Source organism: Leucoraja erinacea, chromosome 4 (genome assembly GCF_028641065.1).
Source record: "Leucoraja erinacea ecotype New England chromosome 4, Leri_hhj_1, whole genome shotgun sequence".
Classification (NCBI taxonomy): Eukaryota; Metazoa; Chordata; class Chondrichthyes; order Rajiformes; family Rajidae; genus Leucoraja; species Leucoraja erinaceus.
The window spans coordinates 17,505,688-17,521,797 of NC_073380.1; the positions used below are offsets into that span (position 1 = coordinate 17,505,688).

The following is a 16,110-nucleotide window of genomic DNA, read 5'->3' on the forward strand; positions in this document are numbered from 1 at the left end:
CTCGCTAGAATTTAGAAGATTGAGGGGGGATCTTATAGAAACTTACAAAATTCTTAAGGGGTTGGATAGGCTAGATGCAGGAAGATTGTTTCCGTAATGTTGGGGAAGTCCAGAACAACGGGTCACAGTTTAAGGATAAGGGGGAAGTCTTTTAGGACCGAGATGAGAATTTTTTTTTTCACACAGAGAGTGGTGAATCTGTGGAATTCTCTGCCACAGAAAGTAGTTGAGGCTAGTTCATTGACTATATTTAAGAGGGTTAGATGTGGCCCTTGTGGCTAAAGGGATCGGGGGGTATGGAGAGCAGGCAGGTACAGGATACCGAGTTGGATGATCAGCCATGATTATATTGAATGGCGGTGCAGGCTCGAAGGGCCGAATAACCTACTCCTGCACCTATAATCTATGTTTCTATGTATGTGACGGCTAGTGGGGTGAAAGGTGAGGACTCGGGGGACTCTGACCTTGTTACGAGTGGGGAGATGGGGAGAGAGAGCAGTGTTACGGGGTATGGAAGAGACCCTGGTGAGAGCCTCATCTATAGTAGGGGAGGGGAACCCCCGTTCCCTGAAGAATTAGGACATTTCCAATGCTAGGACCTCATGTCGGCCATGCGGCGAGTATGAGTCCTGGAATGTGACCCCTCTGGTAGCCACGGGGGATGGTTTTCTTGCCTACACTAATAAGCATGTTGCAGTAGGCTTGGTAGGAAGAGTCCAGGTTGGTGCTGTCTGGGGTAGGAAGGCCCGAGGGGGCTGTGTTGGTAAGTTGTTGGTACTTGTCCCAGTCGGCCTTGCGGAAGTTCCACCGCTTCACAGGTTGTTGGTGCAACCAGTGTGTTGTGGTGATGAGTGATGATCGGTGTTTTAACCGTGGGAACTTCTCCAGAACCCTGCACGTTGGTGGCTGATGGTTCTTTGTGTTACTGGCAAAGGCCAGGTCTGGGTTTGTACCAGTGTTCCAGTGGGCTGAACGGAAGCTGTTTGGCTCCTTTGGATTATACAGAAGCTTGAGGTCATTGGCAGATGCCCAATCTATGAGGACGTTTCCATCACTATTACATCTTGAGTAGCCCCATTCGGTGTGGTGGCAGTTGAAATCACCTGAGTATACATAGGGAGGGGTGAACTGGTATGGATGTTGTTGCCAGACCCACTGGGGGAGGCTTGTACTCATTGACGATGGTGACATCCTGGGCCTTCACTGCAAGCCATTCCAGATCTGTGTCTTCTGCAGACTGCCCTTCTCTAGCCCGATCCGTGTCATCTCTGATGAAAGTGGCCAGACCATATTTACTACTTGGTGTGAAAGTAGCTGGTGTGAATTCAGGAATTGCGAGTTTCTCCACTGTTTCGCAGTGTGTCTCCTGCAGGAGTATGACATTGTTGGCGTTGTTGGCGTATGCTAGCTGCTCAATGATGGATATCTTAGCACGGGTGAGACCTTCGATATTCAACTGTAGTATCCCAGCATTCTTGCCTTTGACGGCAACCGTTGCCCACTCTGAAAAGAGCGCGAAGCTTGGCTCAGGGCTATGACACTCAGTCTTTCTCCGATCCTTGGTTTGGTTTTGTCTTATCGGCATCTGTCTCCACGAAGTATTCCACAAGGGAAGACTAAATGGATTAACAGGAGAGACCACGAGAAGGTTGCCGACAACTCTGAGTAGTGATGAACCATAAGGCAGACTGGAGAACTGGGCTTTGAGATTGTGATTAAAATAAAACAGACGCTGCAGGAAATGCTCAGCATGTTATGCAGTGTCTATGGGCATGAAACAATGTTAACATTTCATCAGGTTATTGCCATGAAATGTTAACACTCACTTTCCATAGCTACCTTTTATGCTCTAATTTCCATAAAATCTTCACAAGTGAATTAATAGTTGATAGTTTGTAAGGCAGGGCGTGCTTCTACCAAATGCACCCATTGCATGGATTCAAGATGCAGCAGACCTGTATCTATCTGTCCTGGTCTTGCATTTCTTACAATCTAGTGGATTGCATTCAGTGTTCACAATGTGGACTCCTCCAGGTTGGGAGAAACCAAACACAGATCACACTTGCACTCATTTCTCAGGAATGACCCTGATCTTACTCAGTAGTGACCCTGCCTCCCACTTCAGTTCACCATCACACTGCCACTTTAGTTCACCATCCTACTACCACGATAGTTCACCATCCCACTGCCACTTTAGTTCACCATCCTACTACCACGATAGTTCACCATCCCACTGCCACTTTAGTTCACCATCCCACTGCCACAATGGTTCACCATCCTACTGCCACGATAGTTCACCATCCTACTACGTTAGTTCACCATCCCACTGCCATGATAGATCACCATCACACTACCACGATAGTTCACCATCCTACTACCACTTTCCACTCTTGGCTTTCTATCTCTGGCCTCCTTCTGGGCACTTTGCAGCCATCCAGGACACAGTGTCAAAATCTCCAGATTTAGATAGCTCGATCTCGATACTCAGACCTGGTGACTTTGTCTTCCTGCCTTTTATTTCCTCCACGTTTTCATTTCAAGAGTCAAGCCAGCTAGACATGTCCCCAGTGTGCCTGACAATGCAACATCACCAACACAAAAAGGAGCAGAATTACCCTTGAATGACCATGTTATTTCATCCCGTTAGAGATATCCCCTTTGCATCACTCACAGCCCTGTCCCATCTTCTTAGAAGACTTGTTTTTCTCTTTCTCAAGTCTGGTGAAGTCTCAGACCTAAAATGTTTCCCTTTCCAGCAAATGCTGCCTCACATGCCGAGTATTTTCTGGCATTTTCTGTGTATATTATAGCACCTTGTTTATTCCATAAATGAGTGGGATGTTCTTGTCCTATTTTAAACCTACCGATGCCTAAAAACAGAATCATCAGCTCTCAAACAGAAGCCATCCACTAATTCCCACCATGGCCAGAAATCACTCAAGAGCATTGCAGAAGTCTCTGGCTGTGAGTTTTCAACCACGAGCAAGGAATGTGCAATACATTTGGAGATGAAGATCTTGACATCTGATTGGCTGATCCAGCAGCATAATCAAAGACGAGTCGCACCCTGGCCACTCCCTTTTCTCCCCTCTCCCAAACAAAAGTATAGAAGTGTGAAAACGCACACCTCCAGATTCAGGGACAATTTCTCTCCAGCTGTTGTCAGCCAACTGAATCACCCTACCCCAACCAGAGAGCAGTGCTGAACCACTATCTACCTCTTTGGTAACCATCGGACTCTCCCTGATTGGCATGGACTCAGTGGCCAAAGGGATTTTTTCTGCGCTGTATCACAAAACAAAACTCGACAAGTTGATAATTTTTACAAATCTTCTCATTGTATTGCATCTTTGCAATACAATTTTGTAACCTCAGTTACAGCTGAAACAATGAAGCTAAGAGAATGTGAGGATCATTTTGGAGCATTATGAATGAACCTCCATCATCATGTGATATAAATATAGAATCCTAACAGCCATTTGAGATTAGTTGTTGTAGAAGGCATTAAGGCCCTGTCCCACTTAGGTGATTGTTTAGGCAGTCGCCACATGGTCGCCAGAGTGTCGCCTGTATGGTCGTGAGTAGTCTCCTCAGTCACCTAAAGAGTCGTAGCATTTTTTTGGTCGCCGCTGGATTTTGAAATGTTCAAAACTTTTCAGTGACATTCGGCGACAGTGGGCTTGTCGTAACTCCTCTTCTCTGGATGTAGGTGTTGTTGTAGGTTGTCGCCAGGATGGCGTAGGTTGTCGCCAGGTGAAGTAGGTTGTCGCTGGTGCTGACTTTGGTGAATTCCATTGTCGTAGTATAATAGCCGGCAGTCGCCTAAAAAAAAAATCGCCTAAGTGGGACAAGCCCATTAGCTCAGTCGCTGGTTTTTCAGCGACCTGCTACGACTATGACAGTTGCCTAAAAAAATCACCTAGTGGGGCAGTCCTTTAGGTGTCTGCAGAGGATAGGAAATGTTGGTCTTATCTTCCCTGCAAAATGGGTGTTCCGTTTGTAGACATTACAAAACAACTTTTATTGTACTTATCCTAAGGATTTATCCTTCGTCTTGAACTCCAATATTCCAGCCAACTTTAATAAAATGGTATGGTGGTCCTTATATCCGCACAAATTTCCTCTCACACACCTAGTTTCCAGGCCATTGGTGGAGCTTCTTTTACTGAAGTCTTCCTTCGGAATGGATTAAAACATCTAAACTACTTAATTTAATTATATGAAATATACTAAATCATCACAGAAGAGAACATAACTACACATATTCCCTTTCATCAAGAATGAAAGCTTGCCCAAGTTAATCCACAATTAGGCAATCTGCAGCAAACAGCCTTGTTCCCAGGAGTATTTCACTTTCCTTCTGTGAGTAGTCAGTTAATAGAAACTCTGATGTACAAAATCCAAATGTGCTGCAGGTATCCTTTGCAGATGGGTTCAATACAGTCACAAAATCAATATTTGATAATTAAAGGGGCTGTACCACTTGGGCGACCTAATTGGCGAGTTTAGAAGAGCTTAGGAGAGTTTGAAAAAATGTCATGTTGAAGACCTCCTTTGACTATGTAGAAGACCTCCTTCGACCTCCTTCGACTATGTTGAAGACTAGCTTCGACTAGCTAGGTCAAGCTACGATTAACATCTGGAAAATTGGACATCGAATAGTGGAGAGTGAAGACGACCTCCTTCGATCTCCTTTGACTATGATGAAGACTATCTACGATCACCTTCGACTACCCTCGATAACCTACGACTAACATGCCGACCTACTACGACTAAACCTACGAGTAAAAAAAGTATCGATTTTTTCCAATGGCGACCTTTTTTTACTCGTGGGCATTCTTCAACATGTTGAAAAATACGCCGCGACCTAGCTGAGGCCTCGAGTACACGGGAACTACTCTTTGAGCATGAAGGAGAGTTACAAAGACCTCCTACGACCTCATGTCGACCATGCTGCGAGTATGAGTCGTGGGCAAACTCGTCAGATCTCGCGGATTAGGTCGCCCAAGAGGGACAGACCCTTAACATACAATTGCACAGGTTTACTCCTGTAAGGGTTTCAGTCGTGTCCGATTGTGACAGATAAATACATTTCTAATTGAAGCTGCTGAAAATGAATCGACAGAAATGCTTCCTGCACACTCACTGTCAGCAAAAATAAGGTAAGCAAGGTAGTGCTACAAATGATTAAAAACCAACACCAGTGATGAATGGACTGGGGACAGCGGCATGAAACAATCCAAATGTCACTGTGCAGGGAAAGGTACAATGTTGCTGTCCCAGTATCCAGTCTAGATCCAAAGTAGCTCGAAATCTCACAAAACAGCTTGGAGTGCGCAAATGGTAAACAAGTAAATCTTCTCATTAGAAATAGGTCTGGGGCAAGATACTTTCTGCATCGACCAATATTACAACCCATCTCCAACAAATCTTAAGAGGTAAATTGTCATTTACAACAAAGGAACAGTGTTGTTAGTTTATTTCTTAGAGTCATAGTCATACAGCGTGGAAACAGGCCCTGTGGGCCCAACTTGCCAACACCGGCCAACATGTCCCAGCTACACTAGTCCCACCTGCCTGTGTTTGGCCCATATCCCTCCAAACCTGCCCTATCCATGTACCTGTCTAACTGTTTAAATGATTCTTGTCCTTCCTTCCTTGAACATAAGACATTCTATTTGACACAGTTATTATTTATATTCTTTCATTAAAGGAGCAAATTATTTATAGATATTTCTCACATTAGAGAGTAGTTTCATTGCATGACAATGGAATAATTTACCTTCAGTGTTTTGCAGCAATTTCCTTTGTTATTGTCTTATATAATCTATGTGGTATACATGTAGCATGGAGGGATTGTCAAAAATCTTGAGTATAAAATCAAACACAGATATTCAACGAAGTACATAGTGGATTAGTTACCATTTTCTATAAAAAAAAGTTCCATTTGTCTGAAGGAAAAAAATGGCAAGTTGACTTTAACAAGCTTTGATTTCTGAAAGCATTTCCAAGTTGATGTGCCAACTGCAACTACAAAGTGATGCAAGACTCATGTTAAATTCAAACAAGTTCCAGATCTTGCAATGAACTGCTAAACATGAGCAATAATCAGGAGACACACAGAAATGCAGATGTTAGAGTCTTGAGCAAGACACAACGTGCTGGGAGAACTTGAGCGGGGCAAGGGATATCTGTGGAGCGAGTGGGCATGTGACATTTCGGGTCATCACCCTACTTCAGAGGAATTATCTGTTTTTGAAATCCTCACCACAATATCTTCTACTTGCTGTGAGGGATAATTCTGCAATCCTTTTCTTCACCAGAGCAAACTGTGCTTGAAGGAAATGTAGATCAGATATACTGTTATAAAACTCTCTGATCCAATCTTACTTTGGGAACGGTGCCTTCTTTCTGTGTGGAATAACAGAATTACCCCATAGCCTAAAGATATTAGTTCTGGTGAATGTGTTACAAATAACAGTTATCTTTTTGTTTTTGTGTTATTGAAAAACTGGATTAATATTTACAAAACCCTGAAAACAATGAAACTTAAATAGGACAAAATGGCCTATTGCAAACACGTTGATATCACTATGAATGAATGAAAGAATGAATATGTTTATTGGCCAAGTATTCACATACAAGGAATTTGCCTTGGTGCTCTGCCCGCAAGTGACAACGACATACAGTAACAGTTAGGAATGACACATAAAGCATTAAACATTAATAGTAAAACATTATTGATTAAACATGTGAATTAAATAAAATACCAAAGGAAAAGAAGGCTACAGATTTTTGGTTATTGAGTAGAGCTACTACTCATAGAAAAAAGCTGTTTTTATGTCTGGCTGTGGCAGCATTGACAGTCCGGAGTCGCCTTCCAGAGGTAAGTGATTCAAAAAGTTTGTGGCCAGGGTGAGAGAGGTCAGAGATGGTCTTACCCGCACACTTCCTGACCCTTGCAGTGTACAGTTCGTCAATGGAGGGAAAGTTGCAGCCAATAACCTTCTCAGCTGATCGGGCGATTTGCTGCAGCCTCCGGATGCCGTGCTTGGTGGCTGAGCCAAACCAGACCATGATGGAGAAGGTGAGGACAGACTCTAAGATGGCCGTATAGAATTGGACCATCATTGCCTGTGGCAGATTGTGCTTCCTCACTGCTGCTGGAGGTACATCCTCTGTTGTGCCTTTTTGACTGTGGAGTCGATGGTAGCCCCCCATTTAAGGTCCTTGGAGATAATAGTTCCCAGGAACTTAAAATACTCCACAGATGTGACTGTGGTGTTGATGGTGAGTGAGGTGAGGGGAGGGGGAGCTCTCTTAAAGTCTACAATCAATTCCACTGTTTTAAGCGCATTGAGCTCCAGGTTGTTGCGATGGCACCAGGCCGCCAGCTGTGACACTTCCTGTCTACAGGCAGATTCTTCCCCATCCTGGATCAGTCCAATCAGGGTTGTGTCGCCCGTAAACTTGAGAAGCTTGACAGAGGTGTCTGTGGAAGTGCAGTCCTTGGTGTAGAGAGAGTAGAGGAGAGAGTACACACCCTTGCGGTGTTCCTATGCTGACGATTTGCGGGTCCGAGATGTGCTTTCCCAGTGTCAGGAAGCTGGTGATCCACCGACAGAGGGGTTCAGGCACAGTCAACTCTGAAAGTTTGGAGTGTAGTATCCCTGGCACAATGGTGTTGAACGCAGAGCTAAAATCAACAAACAAAATCCTCACATAGGTCCCCTGGCGGTCTGGGTGCTGGAGGATGAAGTGCAGGCCCAGGTTGACTGCTTCATCCACAGATCTATTGGTCCGATATGCAAATTGCAGAGGGTCCAGCAGAGGAGGGAGGGGGGTCATGATATTTTTCAGCTTGGCCATCACAAGCCTTTCAAGGGTCTTCATGACTACAGAGGTCAGTGTGACAAGAGATGAAGATTGAATAAAATAATTAGGCCACGTCTAAACACAATGCTGGGTTTGCTTTGAGATTCCAAGAAAATGTCATATTTTTAACATAAACTAAAACAACAGCATCCATACAACAAGCTAACTCTTATGCAGGAGTTTTCAAATAATCTTACACATATGTCATTTGGTCGACATAACTTGAATAGCAAGTACTAGTTTTGTTTATTGAAGTTTTTTAGTTTAGTTCGCCATTCCCAAAAGCCAACAATGCCGGTTGTGTTCAATTGCTACTCAAATGTCTCCTTATTTATTCTTCCCTCCACTTAACGTCATAATGATCTCGTAAACAATCAATACACAATCCCAAACATTACATTCTTAATGTCTTTACAGAGTCAGTCATGCCACACTATTTCATTGCTACAATGAAGAGAGAATGTCTTCATCGACTCTTACAATGGACTAGATTGAATAGATGAGATCTCTGTTGATCTCCACAAATACTTCCTGACCTGCTGAGCATTCCCAGCATTTTCTATTTGCATTTCAGATTTCCAGCATCAGCAGTTTTTTTGCCTTTGAAACCAGTTCTGTGCTATGTAATGGGCCTGTCCCACTTGCATGAGTTATTCACAAATTCTTCCGAGTTTTCCCCTTGATTCAAACTCGCAGAATGTTCGTAACGAGTCCATAGGAGGTCATAGGTGTTCGTAGATATATCGTAGCGACTCGTTATGGAAGCCACAGGTACTCGTGGCTTCAGGTAAGTCGGGATGTTTTTTCCAGTCCGATAAAAAAGTAAAAAAATAGTTGGGATGAAAGAAATTGCAACTTTTTACTCATAAGGAGGGCATCGAAATAGTCGTGGGAATTCGTAGACATACTCGTAGGAGTTCGTGAACATAGTCATGGAAGGTCGTAGGAGTTCATAGATTACCACAATCTTGATTTTTTTTTTAGGTCCTTTAAACTCGGCAGATGTTTTGAATTAAGTCTGGAAAGTGGGACGTGCCCTTAAGCAAGACCCTGCACCTGTACTTATAGAGTTGGCTGGTCGCACTAATCATATATATTGGTAGGCTCACAGATGGTCAGGCACTGGGATGCAACCCCCTTGAAAAGGGAAATCAGATGGCCTTTTTAAAAATGAACGTGTTATCTTACCGGGTGAGGCTGTTATCAAAGTAGCATCTGTGCTTTATGCAGAAATGATAATATCATGAAAGATGAGGGAATACATTTTCAATCGGAATACTGGCATTGCCTGTGCATGCTTTACAAGTCAAGAGCCCTTTTCAAAACTATAACTGAAATTTATGTGCATTCCATTTCCACAATGATTATGACAAATTTCATTGCTGCTGACCCTTTATATACAAACCTGACTTCTGACTGGAAAAGCAGAAATTTCTGACAACTATAAACTTAGTTTCCATGTAAGGTAATTTGTAGGAGAAAATATAAATAATATTTAAGGCTTTCCATGGGAGTGTGGAGAGTGCTTCAAATTAATACAAAAGAACAGGGAGGACAATATAAAATTGCATGTGGAATAGAGGCTTGTTTGAATGTTGAGTAAATGCAATTGTACTGGGCCAGATTTTGCTGCCTCAAGGGCCTGTCCCACTTACCCGAGTTATTCACAAATTCTCCTGATTTATTCACAAATTCTCCCGAGTTTTCAAACTCGCAGAATGTTCGTAACGAGTCCATAGGAGTCCGTGGTTATATCGTAGCAGCTCGTTATGCCAGCCGTAGGTACCCGGGGCTATTTTTTTCACTCGTGGATATTTTTCATCAGGCTGGAAAAAACGTTCCGACTACCTGATGCCCCGAGTACCTACGGCTGGCATAACGAGCCACTACGAAATATCCACGGACTCCTACAGCCTCCTATGGACACGTTATGAACATTCTGCGAGTTTGAAAACTCAGGCGAATTCGTGAATAACTCGGGACAGTGGGACAGGCCCTTGGCGCTTAGGCAGCTTTCAACCCAGTGGTATGAACCTTGATTTCTCTAACTTCAAGTAATCCTTGCATCCCCTCTCTCTCTGTTCCTCCCCCACCCAAGTCATACTAGCTTCAAAACCATCTTGATGAGTCTCATTGTAAATCGTTTTCACCTATGCCACAGCGAACAATCGCCTGTTTCCTATATTATCCTTACTTTTTTGCTTATCTTTCTTTCATTTGTTCTCCATCTCTCTATATCACTGTCAATATCTCTCGTATCCCTTTCCCCTGACTCTCAGTCTGAAGAAGGGTCCCGACCTGAAACGTCACCTATTCCTTTCCTCCAGAGATGCTGTCTGACCCGCTGTTACTGCAGCATTTTGTGTCTATTTGAGTAGACACACAGTTTGCAAAACCTGGCCCACTTTTATCCCTCTTTTAAGAGTAAAATGCATCCATTTAATAATGAATTGAACAAAATATTCTTGTCAAAAGAAACAGTCACACTGACTTGAACACACCCTGTCAGAATATGTTTAGCACTGCTTCACAGGGGTCGTTCCACAATCAGACACTCCCAGAGAAGGGTAAACCTTGGAACGAGTGCATTATAGAAAATGTTGCCCCAGTGGTTTTAACTCAATTGAAAGGATTCAAGTGTAAATCATATTCTATTAGCTTTCCAGTTTAATTGCTATACCTGTGTGTACCTTTAGCAAGTCATGCAACAAAACATCAAGATCCCCTTGCATCTCGTAACTCTGCAATCATTCTCTCGCCATTCAGAAAATATGCTTAATATTTATTTTTCCACCAAAATGGATAATTTCACATTTTTTATATATTATACTCAAACCTTTGTTTGAGACTACAGGCTGGAATATTCCATCATAAGGACTAAGTCACCGTGTGCCATCAAAGAGGTCTTACAACCTTTATTCTGTGATTTCTTATTATTAAGGATAGTGAAATCGGAGATGATGTGTTGAAGACTGAGATCATGGCTGAAAATGTTTGGGGTGGGGAAGATATCAAGGGAAGAAAGAGGTTCATGGCAGTTGTTTGTAGAAGGGGGGGGGGAAATAGTTTACTTTTGTTTTTTTTTAGTTTAGAGATACAGTGCAGAAACAGGCCTGGAAATACTCAGTAGGTCAAGATGTATTGTGGTGAGAAAAATAGAGTTAACATTAAAATTAATCAGAACAATGCCGAGTCCTGAATTTTGAGCATTTTCTCTTCATTCACTTAGCTTCTCTTGTTAGCTGTGGAGGATCACTCATTCCATGGAAATTTCATACCATGGAAATTTCATACCATAAGAATGTACATTTGTTGGCAATTGTGAATCATTTCCTTAAATGGTTATGTTTCCTTACCTATCAATTTTAAAATCTAGTTTTCCATTCAATCTCAGCTAACTTGTTCCTTTTTAGTACATAACCTGCTTTGTTAGGTTTCGGACCACAGATTCAGACACAACTTAATCACTTTGAAATTTCACAGAAAGTTCCGATTGGAATCCCATTCGATGCAGCTGAGGAAAGAATCCATTCTCCTCACGAGACTGTTCCCTAATATCACCAGGTAGACACAACATGCTGGAGCAACTCAGCGGGACAGGCAGCATCTCTGGAGAGAAGGAATGGATGATGTTTCGGGTCGAGACCCTTATGCCCTAATATCACCATGTACATCGAACATGTGTGGTAAATCTGCAGAATATTAAGGGAATAAAAGGTAACTAAGGAGAGAATAAGGCCCCTCAGAAACCAAAGTGGTCATCTATGTGTGGAGCCACAGGAGATGGCAAAGTCTTCAACGAATATTTTCATTCTGCTTTTACGGCAGAGAAAAACTTGGGAAGGTTAAGGGCAAAGTCTTGGGAACAGTCTGTATGTTACAGACTGTGGAAATGTTGAATGCCATAAGACATGTAAAGCTAAATAAATCTCCCTGGCTTCACGACAATGTGGGAAGCTAGAGAAGAAATTGCAGGAGTCCTTACTGAGATACAGTGAATCATCGTCAGACACGTGAGGTTTAGTTTAGTTTAGAGATACAGCGCGGAAACAGGCCCTTCGGCCTACCGGGTCTGTGCCAACCAGCGATCCCCGCACATTAACACTATCCTACTGGGGACAATTTTTACATTTACCAAGCCAATTAACCTACAAACCTGTACGTTTTTGGAGTGTGGGAGGAATCCGAAGATCTCGGAGAAAACCCACGCAGATCACAGGTAGAACGTACAAACTCCGTACAGACAGCGCCCGTAGTCAGGATCGAACCTGGGTCTCCGGTGCTGCATTCGCTGTAAGGCAGCATCTTTACCGCTGTGCCACCGTGACCACCCTGAGGTGCCAGAAGACTGGAGTGTGGCTAATGTTGTGCCTCTATTTAAGAATAGCTGCAAAGAAAAACCTGATGGCTAGAGGTCTTTAAGCTTACATATGTGGTAGGAAAGTTTCTGGGTAGGATTCTGTGGGTAAAAATAGACCTGGTTTTGAAAGGATAGGGATTGAATCAGGAATAGTCAGCTCATTTTTGTGCGTGGATTTTCACAAATTCTCATGTCGATGCTCACATATTTGATTGAATTTTTTGACGAAGCAACAAAGAAGGTTGATGAGGGCAGGGTCATCAAAGTAGTCTACGCGTACTTCAGGAAGGCCTTTGATAAGGTTCTGTATGGTAGGATGGATGCACTGGAAGATTAGATTACATGGGATCCAGGGAGAGCGAGCTAATTAGAAGTTGAAGATAGACACAATATGCTGGAGTAACTCAGCTGGACAGGCAGCATCTCTGGAGAGAAGGAATGGGTGATGTTTTGGGTCGGGACCCTTCTTCAGACTGGTTTGGGATAAGGGAAATGAGAGATTTAGACGGCGATGCGGAGAGATAAAGAACCTCCTCCCTCGACTCTATCAGGGACCCCGACAGTCCTTTCAGGTTAGGCAGATGTTCACTTTCACCTCCTCCAATCTCATCCACTGTATCTGTTGGTCAGGGTGGAGGCTCTTATACATCAGCGAGACCAAACGCAGACTGGGCAATCATTTTGTGGAACACCTTCGCTCAGCCTGCCTGAAACTACCTGCTCTCCCGATTACTGAACTTTAATAGTAAGATTAAATGAGAACTTACCAGTTTGAAGTTTGATCTTTATTTTATGAGGAGTTACGTTGAGGGACTACGTGAAGAGATCCCATCCAGGCGCACACGAGTCAATCTTCAAAGCAGCGGCGTGAAATCACAGATGATAATTACCGAAGCATAATAGTAAGCCACGTGAGACAAACTTAAACTTACAGTAGATCTTTATGAAGGTGGGAGCAGAGGGCACGTAGTCCCTCAACGTAACTCCTCATAAAATAAAGATCAAACTTCAAACTGTAAGTTCTCGTTTAATCTTACTATTTTACTTCGGAGTCACGCGAGTGACTACGTGAAGATTTTAAAGCTTCTGTGATTTCATGCCGTAGATTCAATCCAGGCGTCTCACTGCATTGATTGACTCTAAATGAGTGAAAACAATTTTTGTCCCCTTTTTTTAAAATCGCAGGGGAACATTTAATACTGAATCCAAAACAGCACCACCAAATACCCCAGGGTCTGCTATTTCTTTATGGTAATACTTGTGAAACATCCGTTCACTTGCCCATACTGCGGCCGCGAGGATATGGTCTATTGGAACGTCCAAATCCTTGGCCGCCGATCTTGCTGCCGCCCTGGTGGAATGAGATTTAAATTTGTCAGTATTAATTCCTGCATCAACCAGCACCTTCTTCAGCCACCTCGAGATAGTCTGTACTGACACTTTCTTATGTGTTTTTAAAAAATATTTATGGCTGATAAATAATGCTAATTCTGCACCTCTTAAGTCCTTGGTGGTCTCAATGTAACATTTTAAATGTGCCACTACACATAGTCTTGGATCCGTAGGATATGCTGCAAAGACCAATTTACACCCCGTGACTCCTGGTCTGCTCTGTTTTAGTAAATCATAGACATAGAATGTGATTGCATTTGCTGTCATTACCATTCTATCTACACGTACTTTATGTAATGTCTGTACTCTTTGTGCTGAAAATAATGCCATTAGCATGACTACCTTCATGGTAATTTTGTCTAAAGACAAATCATCAGCACATCCCTCACATTCCAGATTTCTGTATATCTGGGTCTAGGAGGTTTGGCATTGAAAATTCCCTTCATGTACCAACAGACCACAGGGCGTGATCCTAGAACCTGTTGTTCTGATGCTCTTCATAAATATGCAGAGAGGGCACTCCTTGCAGTATTGATCGCACTACAACTTAAATTGACATCAACATGCAGTGTTGACAGAACTTCTAAACCATCTAATATGTCTGCAGTGTGGTATGAAATATTCTGCCTTGAGCAAAACACCTCCCATTTCTTAATGTAAGAAATGTACTGCTTCTGGGTACTATCCCTCCAGGCTCCTGCAATTACATCCATAGTGCGATCTGATAGTCCTCTTCCGAGATATGGCCTTTTTAGAATCTGCAAATCAACAAATCAATACAATCATGTAAAGGATGAAAATCACCAGATACAGGGTGCACAAGTAGGTTTTCTTGTCTTGGAATACCCATAAGAGGTTCTGTGACCATTTTTAGCACTAGTGGGTACCATGGTTGTGTAGGCCAATCTGGGACCACCACCAACCCTGAAGCAGCATCCTGCTTGATCTTTTGTAGATACCTACTAATGAGGTGGAGGAAATGCATATAAAACATTCCACCTCATTTAGCAAGAATGCATCCACCGCTATTGCACCTGGATCTGGCTCCCTTGGAACATATTGAGGCAATTGGTGGTTCAGTCTAGATGCAAACAAGTCAATTTCTGGCATTCCAAATTCTGCAACAATTTTATTAAAAATGTCACGATTTAACATCCATTCTGTATTGTCATTAAATTTTCGTGACCTGGTGTCTGCAATTATATCGAATCTACCTGGGAGGTAGATTGCCGAAAGCCAAATGTTTCAAATAATACACCTGTGCCAGATAACGTTTGCCAATCTGTCACAAGACTCTGACTTGATTCCACCCATGTGATTGACATATGCTACCGCCATAGTGTTGTAAATCTGAACCTGCACATGCAGATTTTGCACATTAGAGCAATAAGCTTTAAGCCCATGAAATGTACTTAACAATTCTAGGTAGTTAATTCCATGTGCTTCGAACAAAGATACCTCTTCCACATTCCATCTACCTCCACAGCTGGTAATGGTATCAGTAGCGCCCCAACCTAGTGCACTTGCATCAGTCTATGGATCGATAGGAGGTGATTCAACCAGAATTTTCCTTTGCTTGTTGCAGTTGCTGATAATGCAGTGGACCGAACTATATAGCTGGGAATGAAGCGATTAGTTTCCCAAGTAAGCTCGCCACTTGCCTAATTGATGGTTGATGCTTTGCAATGAATTTGCTACAAACCTCAATTGACTGCAGCTTTTTATCCTTGGGTAAAGTCACTATCATGTGTTCTGAATTAATAGTGAACCCCAAGTAATCAATTGTTTTACTTGGAGACAATATAGATTTATCTGGATGTATAACAAAACCCAGCCTTAGAAATGTGAGCTTGACTTCTGATACTGATGCTTCTGTTGTAGCTTGAGTATCACCCACAATTAAAATATCATCCAAATAAGCCATTACCAAATGGCCCTGAGCTCTTAGCAATGCTAGGACTGGTTTTAACAATTTTGTAAATAATCTAGGGGCTAAGGTTTAAACCATTAGGCAATGCTTTGAACTGTCATTATTGATTCATCCAGTTAAATATCGTCGATCTTTACCATGCACAGCCACAGAGTAATATGCATCTTGCAGATCTATGCTAGCCATATAGCATTCTCTTGAAATTAGCTGCATAGCATTGATAAATGTCTCCATTTTGAAATGCTTATACTGTACAAAAGGGTTAAGACTTGTTAAATCAAGAATGATTCTACAACCACCATCCTTATTTGCTCTAGGAATGCTGGATACAAATTGGTGGTTTTGATAAACTGTCTTTTCAATAACCCCTTTCCTACTTAATATTTCAAGCCCTGCTTGAATGTTTCTATTCTCTTCTTTAGAGAAAACATGCGTTCGCTTTGGAGCATGTAGTGTAGGAGGATTCGAATGTGTGTAGAATTCAATTCTAAACCCCATAATACTGCACAGTATAAATGCATCAGATTTGCACCATTCTTTTTAGGAAGAATTG

The 16,110-nt window shown here is 42.5% G+C and overlaps 1 protein-coding gene across 6 annotated transcripts in view; it reads right to left on the reverse strand.

The window, feature by feature from the left end:
* Positions 1-16,110, reverse strand: part of sugct (succinyl-CoA:glutarate-CoA transferase) — a 404,067-nt gene that overhangs the window by 138,235 nt on the left and 249,722 nt on the right. The window contains exon 13 of one of the 6 annotated variants that reach the window (XM_055633823.1): positions 7,612-7,696. The exons of 4 other annotated variants lie outside the window; for them this stretch is intronic. In XM_055633823.1, the coding sequence (XP_055489798.1) occupies positions 7,631-7,696 (66 nt within the window). In that variant the 3' untranslated portion in view covers positions 7,612-7,630. Of the gene's footprint in view, positions 1-7,611; positions 7,697-7,872; positions 7,896-16,110 lie in introns of those variants that run through there. One more of the 6 variants, XM_055633825.1, reaches the window with a different exon arrangement.